The sequence below is a fragment of the Salmo salar genome, chromosome 19 (genome assembly GCF_965601325.2).
Source record: "Salmo salar chromosome 19, fSalSal1, whole genome shotgun sequence".
In the NCBI taxonomy this organism is placed as follows: Eukaryota; Metazoa; Chordata; class Actinopteri; order Salmoniformes; family Salmonidae; genus Salmo; species Salmo salar.
The window spans coordinates 45,225,734-45,237,383 of record NC_138309.1 but is presented as its reverse complement, the minus strand read 5'-3'; the positions used below and the strand labels follow the sequence as shown (position 1 = coordinate 45,237,383).

General features: G+C 38.0%; 1 protein-coding gene across 1 annotated transcript; it reads right to left on the bottom strand.

Annotated features, from left to right (window-relative positions):
- Positions 1 to 307: 307 nt before the first annotated feature.
- On the bottom strand, positions 308 to 9,795 carry cnrip1b (cannabinoid receptor interacting protein 1b). Its single transcript, XM_014158039.3, has 3 exons — positions 9,488 to 9,795; positions 7,329 to 7,473; positions 308 to 1,848 (listed from the first exon to the last, which is right to left on the bottom strand). Exons 1-3 carry the CDS (start codon positions 9,658 to 9,660, stop codon positions 1,684 to 1,686), a joined length of 483 nt encoding a protein of 160 aa, XP_014013514.3. The 5' UTR covers positions 9,661 to 9,795; the 3' UTR covers positions 308 to 1,683.
- Between the last annotated feature and the right edge of the window lie 1,855 nt (positions 9,796 to 11,650).

Here is an 11,650-nt window from a genome sequence, read left to right as displayed (position 1 = left end):
TTAATTTCCAAGGCATGCAAGTCCCCAACCTCATACCAGAAGCTATGGATGGATACATAGCATGCTCCTTTCATGTTTTCTTAGACTGTAAACCTAAGAAGATTTTTTTAGTATTTTGTTTTTAAATAAAAAATTATTAGCAACTGACCCAAAACCACAATTAACTAGGTTTAACTTTACTATATTTTAGGGTATAGCAATGTCCAGGTATTAAGAAATGACATGGGAAAATAGTAATTACACAGTAATAACCTAAGACTTACTTGTTTGTTTCCTAGCATTCAAATGACAAAAAAAAGCACACAAATGTCTTCCCAAATATATTTACTATTCAAATACCTCCACAAAATGTTAAAGCTACAATGACTTAGATTAAAAACATATCCACAATCTATTAAAGATGGTGTAACATTGCACGGTGCTCTGATAACTAAACAACATTTTGTTGCATTTTTGCTACATATCTCATAGTAAGTTATATTGTTTAAAAATATATATATTGAACAACAAAATAAATTCAACATGCAACAATTTCAAAGATTTAACTGAGTTGCAGTTTGGCCCAAATCTGGCCCTAATCTGGCCCAAATCTGGCCCTAATCTGGCCCTAATCTGGCCCTAATCTGGCCCTAATCTATGGATCTCACACTTTACATGTTGCGTTTATATTGTTGTTCAGTATTGATAGTGTTTTCCCAACTAATATAATAACACTTTTAATTTGACAAAAATAAAGATAGAAATAAGATAAGTGCTGGCTAACAGCTTGTTACAGAAATATGATATTCTGAGGATTGATTTTTGATTAGTCAAAATCAGCCCAATTCAAAAATAAGATAATTTCATGGATTTGTCCAAATATTTTGTAAAATCTTCTAAATGTAAACACTCACTTCTACAGATGTCCTATACTACTTGTACTCTGTCGACACATGGGAAAACGACACATGGGACAACATTTTAATTGAACAAAAAAAGCTAAAACAATTTAAAAAAATTAAAAACCACTGACTGCTCATTACAGTACTATAACACACGCATCGTCTGCACATACAGTGTACATATTAACATACTGCCTTCATGGATATGCATAGATCCACACACACACACACACACACACACACACACACACACACACACACACACACACACACACACACACACACACACACACACACACACACACATAACATCTACACATCCATATTAACACACTGCCTTCATAGATATAAATAGATAACACACACACAAGCACTCCATGGAACAGAATACACCTGAGGGTGAACATTATGCCACAACAGACTCTGAGGAAAAGATGTTTGGGTTAACAGTTTCACTAGTAGTCAGCAAATGATCCACTTTGAGGGGTTGTACGCTGGCTACAGCTGAAACACACAGCAGCTGATTGTCATCCATCTCTCATTTCAGTGACATCAGGGTCGTGTTCATTAGGGCACACCGTAGCAAAACATTTTGCAACGGAAAACTAAAACAGCCATTTTTATTGGCTAATTTCAGGTGAGGCGTTTTCCTTTCTGTTTTCCTTGAGTTTGCCTACACCTGGAAGTTCGTATGTTCTTCAGCTTTTGTAATTTTAGGTAGTACTGCCCAGTTTCACTACGTTAACTTCCGTTTTGGTGCCTAATGAACACAACCCTGATGCTGTCTGTGTTGGTTGGTCCATCAGACGAACAGCTCCTTGTTGACCCACATCAGGCTGCGTGTCTCGTTGGGTTTGCACTCGTACTCGATGCTGTTGAAACTGTTGCCCCCCTGGCAGTGGTCCCTCTTGTTGTAGTTGTAGTACTTCACCTGCCACACCACTTCAAAAGAGCCCACCTCTGGGAACTGGGAGAGGAAATATTTAGGTCTGTCAGAGTTAATCAGTTAACTCAAGTTAACATTTTGTCATTTTAGTGCACACATTTTTCTCTTCGCGATTGTCTGAAAGAGTTCAAAATACACTGAAAACATCCCAAAATACATCATCTATACAGCTAAAAGAAACATAATCTATACAACTAAAATACCTCATCTATACAGCTAAAATACCTCATCTATACAGCTAAAATACCTCATCTATACAGTTAAAATACATCATCAATACAGCTAAAAAAACAATCTATACAGCTGAAATACATCAACTATACAGCTAAAATACCTCATCTATACAGTTAAAATACATCATCAATACAGCTAAAAAAACATAATCTATACAGCTGAAATACATCATCTATACAGCTAAAATACATCATCTATACAGCAAAAAAAAAACATAATCTATACAGCTAAAATACATCATCTATACAGCTAAAAAAACAAATGAGATGTCAAAACAAGTTGACATTGAGGTTAAAGAAGGTGTGACAGCCCTAAAAATAATACATTTACATTGACATGTTAGTCATTTAATACATTCATCTTAAGGTAACTAGGTGAGAGAACCACTTATCACAGTCACAGTTAGTACATTTTTACTCAATAAAGTAGCTAGCTATAAGCAAAGTCATGTCTAGTAAGAAAAGACAAATAATAATAATAATAATAATGATAATAATAATAAACAGACACACTGCTTCAGAGCTTTCCTCATGATTTGGATCATGAACAGTTGACAGCTGAAAATGAATATCCTACATGTGTAATGGGCTATAGGGATTGTTGTGAATGTGTTCATATAGATCATGCATAGCCTGGTTTCCAGATCTGTTTGTGCTGTCTTGCCCCAACACCTATGGTCATGGCATGACCATAGGTGTTGGCTATACCACACAGACAGATCTGGGACCAGGCTAGATGATGCAGATATCAAACCGATCTGGGACCAGGCTATATGATACAGATATATGATACAGAGGCATATTTTTTATAATTTTTTGCAATGTTTTATGTAGGTAGTTTTTTTTTACAATAAACAAAACCATGCATAGACATAAACAATAGACAACTTGTCATGGAAATAATTACATTTTCTATTATCACGTCAATTACAGTTTCTATGCATGTAGTTTTCCATGTGGGCCAATTTATCGGTGGATTCTGAAAAGCTATCCAAGGATTAATCCATAGGGATGTGTTTTTAGTGAATGATACTGGTTCTTGTAGAATCTGTTTTACTTTCTTCCATATTTTTATAGTGTTCTTAACTATGAAGTTGTTCAAGTTCGTGGCTCCATCCTTTGAAAACAGACACGTGAAAATATTCTGGGGAAGAGCAAGCGGCATCTTCAATAATTACCCATTGTCCCTCTTTAGTGCATTTAACAACATGTTGCAAGTAAAAGCCTTGGGTGGCGAGTTGATACAATTCCAAATCTGGAAGGTTAAAACCACACTCAGATTTAGGGACATATTTCCAATTTATTCTATTAATTTTATTTGCCCATATGAAGTCTGTTATGGCCGGATATACTTTTTTAAAGAATGTCTTTGGTGAGGTAATTGGCATTAGCGAAAATAAATGGGAGCCATGCCATTCTAAAGAGGTTTATTCTACCTGTAAGATTTATGGGGAGATTGTTCCATTTAATTAGATCTGCTTTCATATTGTTGAGTAATGGGATAAAGTTATCTTTATATATTCGTTTGTTGTCACTTATTAAGCATCCTAAGTATTTAATATTTGTTGTGGTCCACTTAAAGGATTGCTGTGGATCATGAGTTATTCTTTTTCCCATTGCCATTTTTTTTGTTTTTTTCCCACGTTCATTTTATATCCTGAGATTTTAGAGTATTCCGAAACTATTTTTAATAAGGGGGACATTGAGTTTTAAATATTAGTTTATTATATCAGGATATCGTCTGCAAATAAGTTTATTTTATATTCATGTTTACCAATACTGATACCTGTTACGTTTGGGTCCTGTCTATTTCTTTCTGCTAGTGGTTCAATTGCCAAGGCAAACAGGAGGGGGGAGAGAGGACATCCTTGTCTCGTGCCCTTTTCTAAAGCTATTTCACCAGATAGTGTATTGTTTGTGTATATTTTTGCTTTAGGATATTTATATATTATTTTTTTTAATGAAAAGTATTATTTCAGCTGGAAAGTTAAATGCTTCCAAAGTTAAATAAAAAAGGCCACTCAAGCCGGACGATAGCCTTTTCAGCATCAGCAGCAATTATTGATAAATCTACATCTTGTACTTTAGCGTATTGTATTATACTGAAACATGTTTTTGTATTTGTTTGTAAGTGTCTATTTTTAATAAACCTTGTTTGATTATTATGTATCAAGACTGGTAAGACTTTTACCGTTCTGTTGCTTATGGGTTTTGTTATTATTTTATTGTCGCAATTTATTAAACGTATGGGTCTGTAATCTGCAGAAACTCTGCATATTTTCCTGGTTTTAATATAACTGAAATAACTGTTTGATACATGGAACTAGGAAGCACTGAATTGATTGACGTGTGTTGTCATTTGATTAAATAGGGGCGCTACTTTGTCCCAAATAAAATTCAATGGGAAAGCCGTCCATCCTTGGTGCTTTGTTTTAACAGTTGCTAATATTTCATTTTGGACGATTTCCATTTTTTTGTAATTATTTTTTACGGGAACTTAGCTGATAGTTGCTACAGGGTTAATGATTCTAGGAAGGCTACAGGATCATTCCAATTGTTACTTAATTCTGACTCATAGATTTCATAGAAGCTTTTAAAATTGTTATTAATAGATTTGTTGTTCCTAATTAAAGCACTTGTATCCTTATCTTGTAAATTAGAAATGGTTTGGCATGTATTTATTTTTTGCCATTAAATAGTATGCTATATTTGAGTTTAACCTGTAGTTGTTGGCTCAGATTTAACTTTTTCCAAGTATGAGCTTATCATTCCCCTAATGTATGCCTTAAAAGCATCCTAAATTATGTCGGAGGTTGGCTTTTCGCTCTGTCTAAATTTGTAATGGTAAAGGTGTTTATTTTTTCATTCACATATTTAATACATTTTGAGTCTTGAAGATGCGCTCCATATTCTGAAATTCACATAACAAGAACCCAGTAAAATGTTGAGTGCATTTTTGGAAATAAAAATGTAGTCAATTCTCAAAAATCTTTTTTTAATTTGAGAAAAAAGAGGTAGTCTTTTGTCATTGGGAATAATAATCTCCAGGTATCCTGTAAAATATTTGTAGAGATTATATTTTTCTGTCTCTTTGGAGGCTCCTTGAATTTCCCTTTTTTATTGCTATGTCTGACTTAACTTGCTAAATGCTTGATTTAGGTCACCAGCTAAAAAAATGGTTATTGTCTTGGTTTGATCTAATATAGCTTGAATTCTAGCTAAAAATAAAACACCAGGTTTACCCCAGCGGGGGATATACAATGTGTATTTATCCCCATTTAAGGTACAATCAAAAATTTGAACATGTCCTTCTTGGTCCGTGTGCTGGGATATAAGGGAAAAGGGTCTGTTCTTATTTATCAAGATGCCTACACCTCTGCTGTTACTACAGTAGGTGGCAGTATAGGCCTCTCCAACCCAGCTCCTCTTTAAATATTCAATGTCTCCTTTTTTGAGGTGTAGCTCTTGCAGGAAAACCACATCTGCTGACAATGTAATTAAATGTTCAAAAACCTTATGCTTTTTTTTGTTGCCATCATGAAGCCCGTACACATTCCATGTAATAAGTTGGATTTTGTTGGCCTTTATTTGTAAAGAATCAAAGTTAACCTTGTCTGTTCCATCTGTCATTGAAGAACCAGATAAAACATTTTAGCAGACTTATGTCTTATGAGGGCGGTGGACATCCCATGGATATGGAAGAGTCATAGTATAAATACAAAGTTATTGTATACATTACACATATAAAATATGTGAACATGTAGGCTGAGCAAACATTTAACAGAGAACACACAAAAAACATAAAGCAAATACTTTTTTGTACTTTGAGGCGCTATGCCTTTATAGGGCTTTGAAGCTCCTACTCCCTTTTTCTCAGACACATTTACACCCAATTCATACATCGACTTACTCATCCATTCTCCTTCATTCACATGCAGTGCAACATATACCCTATGCATCCACACATCCATTCTCTCCCGGCCTCCTACACATAGTCATATTCACCCTCCCGCACACTCCCATTCATATGCACAGACACACTTACACCCACACCCACCCATAGATCAGATATTGACATACAGTATCGGAATGTGCATGAGCCTCCCAGTATAGAGGCATACTAAAACAAACAAAATTTGGAACAGTGGGGTAATGATAACACATTAGTGCAGGAAATGAAAAAATGTATTTTAAAATGCCAGAAGAGAATGGTGAAATTAAACAATTAACTATGCAAATGAGCAAAATCTGGCTTAGCTCTAATAAACGTGTTCAGTGATTTAAGCAAATAAATGCCCAAACTAGTCATTGAAGTTTTAAGGTATTTGTAATGGGACTGGTGAACTGCTCTGAATTAACTTGTCTACTTGTTAATTGTTTTGTCTACTTGTTAATTGACCCTTTGCTAAGCCCCGCCCCAAAATTTTGGGCATCCAATCATAGTGCTCCAATGGATAACAAGCTCACAATTAAATCGCATTAAAGCCAATGAGGGCGAAAGCAAAAACAGAGTTTTCTTCAAAAAGTAAATGTTTAAATGGCTAAATAATTGAACAGTTTGTTCAATTATTTTCTACTGTACTTGCTAACAGGAGTACTTGCTACTGTGATTCCTGAGCCTGTTAGAGTATTTCTCTAATCCCAAATTATACTTGTCTTACATTGTTTGCAAGATAAACTGGTTAGCTCTCAGTCTCATTGACCATCAAACGTTGCTAACGCTAGCTAGCTAGCCACTTAATATAACTTGTTTTCTCAAAATGTATTTTAGCTAGCTAAGTTTGCATATCATGAATACAACTCCCATCTGCTGTTGACAGCAGGATACGATTTGAGAGCACTAATTAGCTCCAAAGTGGTTATAGCTTTGACTACATGCAGACATGGTGAATTGAGAGCCATTCAGTGGCTAACTACACTATAAACATATTTTTACTAGGTTCCCGTGAAGTAATTGTAATGACAGTCCACCACAACACATCCAAGAGTTTCCTTATTAGCAAGAGGTAGTCTGTGTTTCATTTCATTGTGTATTAGAAACACAATTTGAGATCTCTGTGAGGGGATTTCGCCAGTAGTTGAATGAGGAATTGGGTTTTCAGGGAAAATGTTGTTTGAGGTTGCAACAGTAACCAAGGCGGGCGGGGCCTAGCGAAGGGTCAATTGGTTTGTCTACTTGTTCATAAAAATAAAACATGTAAAAGTACTTTATGTCTGTAATCCTAGGAAGACTATATCTGTCGTCATGTCATAATTTGCCTTTATTACCTGCAAGCTGATCTGTACAGCTTGTCTGTCTCCACTCTTGGTGTGAGTCATGCCCTCTGTGTTGTAGATGCCAGTGTAGACTACAGACTGGGGGTCTCTAGACTTCTGCTCCAAGGGGAAGATGACTCCGCCTACACTCATAGTGCTGAGGACAGGACAGGACCATAACAGTTACATCACAGACAATACTTTTGTGATCGCTTGACTGGGGCAGGGGTTGGTGGGGGGGGGGGGGGGGGGGGGGGGGATTGGCGACACTGGTGTTGTTTGACATTGTAGCAGACAGTGCAGGATACTGCCGAATGACTGACCATAATAAATGGAATGATAAATTACAAAGACAGGAATGAATAACCAAATACAGAAACACATTTGAGTGCATGTTTAGCCAACTACTGTAGAAACTGCGCAAAAAAAACTAGGTAGCCTTCAACCATGCTGGTCTCTGTCAAACATGCTGGAAGCCTAATAGAATTGTTTTTTTCAATTTAATTTCACCTTTATTTAACCAGGTAGGCTAGTTGAGAACAAGTTCTCATTTGCAACTGCGACCTGGCCAAGATAAAGCATAGCAATTCGACACATACAACAACACAGAGTTACACATGGAATAAACAAAACTGGAGGCAAGGACAACAACCTCTTCCTCAACGTCAGCAAGATATAGTAGCTGATCGGGGACTACCAGAAACGGATGACCGAGCACACCCCCATTCACATCGACGGGGCTGTAGTGGAGCGGGTCGAGAGAGTTCCTAGGTGTCCACATCACTAAGGACCTACTGTATCATGGTCCACTCCAAACACACCAACACAGTTGTGTAGAGGGCAGGAGAACACCTATTCCCCCTCAAGAGACTGAAAAGATATGGCATGGGCCCTCAGATCCTCAAAAACTACAGCTGAACCTCTTGACTGGTCGCATCACCGCTTGGTACGGCAACTGCTTGGCATCTGACCGTAAGGCGCTAAAGAGGGTAGCAAGGAAGGCCCTAACAATTGTCAAACTCAAGCCACCCAAGTCATAGACTGTTCTCTCTGCTACCGCAAGGCAAGCGGTACCGCACGGCATGTATTTGACCAAAAGGCTCCTAAACAGCTTCTACCTCCAAGCCATAAGACTGCTGAACAGTTAATCAAATGGCCACCTGGACTATTTGCGTATAACCCACTTTTGTGTTGTTGTACTGACTCTCTTGCACTGGCTCAATACCCATGCACTCACACATACTACACTGACACTACAACACACACACACACACACACACGGCTGCTAATCTGTTTGTTATCTATCTTGATTGCCTAGTCACTTTCACCCCTACATACATGTACATATTACTTAAATTAACTAAATTACTTCGTACCCCTGCACATTGACTCGGTACTGATTGTATATCGCCTTGTTATTGTTATGTTATTGTGTTACTATTACATAACATTTGTTTTGCCAATTTTTCTTACTTTAACTCTGCATTGTTTGGAAATGGCTCGTAAGTAAGCATTTCTTGGTAAAATCTAAACGTTACACATATTCGGCATGTGACAAATAAAATTAGAATTGAATCGGTAGTGGATTTGACACAATCTGGCAGCGACTTCTGTCTCCCTGCACCTACCGGACACAAACCTAAACCAAACCCTAACCTTAACCAAACTTCTTAACCTTATGCATAACCCTTAGCTTAAATTAAGTCCAAAAAAACGTATTCTTGTTTTTATACATTTGTAGGCTACGATATAGGCCTTGCCAATTTAGACTGCAGTTTGACCATCTAACGTTAGTGGGAACTCTAAACGCGCACCCTCTCACATTACTCCAACATCGAATCACAACCTCCTACGGCTTGTTTCTGATCAATGTTCTCAATGACCAATTTAATTAACCTATAAATTAAATTAGATTAGATTAAAGCAGCGACATAATATCCACGGGTTGTGATCTTTGCCAAGAGAATGTGCCGAATTATATTCTTCACACTATGAAACACTGAGTTAGTATATAAAAACGGAGCAAAAACATAAACAGGCAGTGATGGACAGTGACAGAATGTTGTTTTCCTCAACAGAGAAATTGTCACAATTTAACCTATTGAAGTGGATAGACATTATATTGCCTGATGCGCGGGCGCCTGTAAACATTTCCCCCCAACCATACTTACGTTGCCTCTGCAGCCCCAGGTTTGACAACCACTTCAATCTTGTACTTTGACCCCGTTAGCAATTTAATCGTCCTGGTTTGGCCAAATCTCCCACCGTCCGATTTGAAGAATACAGCACTGTTATTTGGTAGCATTTTCAATGAAATTCCGATCTTGACGACTGAGATAGCCATTCTTGTTGAGGTATGCGTTTGTGCTCAAATCCAATCCTACCTGAGTGAACAATAGAGAAGCGCAGATGTGAAACCGCGGCCGCACGCTGAATTCCAACAGAACGATTGATGTAGAATATTGTTGTGACGTGAAAGCACGGGTTTACAATGTAAAAACTCACGGCAGAAGGCAGAGCCTAAAGTCATTTTCACTGCCCTAGCACGTAATCCCATGTACACACACATAATCCTCCTATACATGCAATCTAATGAGACAAAGATAGAAGATTCGTTCTAAACAACAACGCCTTGTAGAGAAAAAATAAACCTGCATTTTGTCAGAGTGCACTAGAAGACAGCCAGGCCCTGGGAATCCAGAGTGGACTAGAGGACAGCCAGGCCCAGGGAGTCCAGATTGGACTAGAGGACAGCCAGGCCCTGGGAGTCCAGATTGGACTAGAGGACAGCCAGGCCCTGGGAGTCCAGATTGGACTAGAGGACAGCCAGGCTCTGGGAATCCAGAGTGGACTAGAGGACAGCCAGGCCCTGGGAATCCAGATTGGACTAGAGGACAGCCAGGCCCTGGGAATCCAGAGTGGACTAGAGGACAGCCAGGCCCAGGGAGTCCAGATTGGACTAGAGGACAGCCAGGCCCTGGGAGTCCAGATTGGACTAGAGGACAGCCAGGCCCTGGGAATCCAGAGTGGACTAGAGGACAGCCAGGCCCTGGGAATCCAGAGTGGACTAGAGGACAGCCAGGCCCTGGGAATCCAGAGTGGACTAGAGGACAGCCAGGCCCTGGGAGACCAGAGTGGACTAGAGGACAGTGGACTAGAGGACAGCCAGGCCCTGGGAGACCAGAGTGGACAAAAGAAAAGACTAGTGTTGTAGAAAAATCTGCTCTTGTAGTCGAGAAAACTGCTAATCATCCACCCAGGCTTTAATCAATAGTGACCTGCGCAGGCGAGACCTTTTCTGGTCACAGCCAGCATTGGACTCTCTTAGACAAAAATACAAATACATTTGAGTTTATATAGGCAAGGAACATCTGATTTAGATCAGTATTCTCTTTTCTGCTGAGTTTTCTTGGCCAGTTTATCTATACATATAGGTGCCCCCCCCCCCTGCTTCTCCATGCTCTGAGGTACAGTAGGGTTTGGCCATAGATTTAGTTTCTTCATTTGTAGCATACATACATTTCTTCATTTGTAGCATACATTTCTTCATTTGTAGCATACGTTTCTTCATTTGTAGCATACATTTCTTAATTTGTAGCATATGTTTCTTCATTTGTAGCATACGTTTCTTCATTTGTGGCATACGTTTCTTCATTTGTGGCATACGTTTCTTCATTTGTAGCATCTGTTTATCATTTGTAGCACATGTATATCATTTGTAGCATATGTTTCTTCATTTGTAGCATATGTTTCTTCATTTGTAGCATACATTTCTTCATTTGTAGCATACGTTTCTTCATTTGTAGCATACGTTTATCATTTGTAGCATATGTTTCTTCATTTGTAGCATATGTTTCTTCATTTGTAGCATACATTTCTTCATTTGTAGCATACGTTTCTTCATTTGTAGCACACGTTACGTTTAACATTTGTAGCATACATTTATTCAATTGTAGCATACGTTACGTTTCTACATTTGTAGCATACGTTTCTTCATTTGTAGCATACGTTTATCATTTGTAGCATATGTTTCTTCATTTGTAGCATACGTTTCTTCATTTGTAGCATACGTTTATCATTTGTAGCATACGTTTCTTCATTTGTAGCATACGTTTCTTCATTTGTAGCATACGTTTATCATTTGTAGCATACGTTTCTTCATTTGTAGCACACGTTACGTTTCTTCATTTGTAGCATACTTTGAGTTTATCTTTTGTAGAATACTTTGCATTAATCATTTGTAGCATACGCTATGTTTCTTCATTTGTAGCACACATTACGTTTATCATTTGTAGAATACGTTACGTTTATCATTTGTAGCATACATTACATTT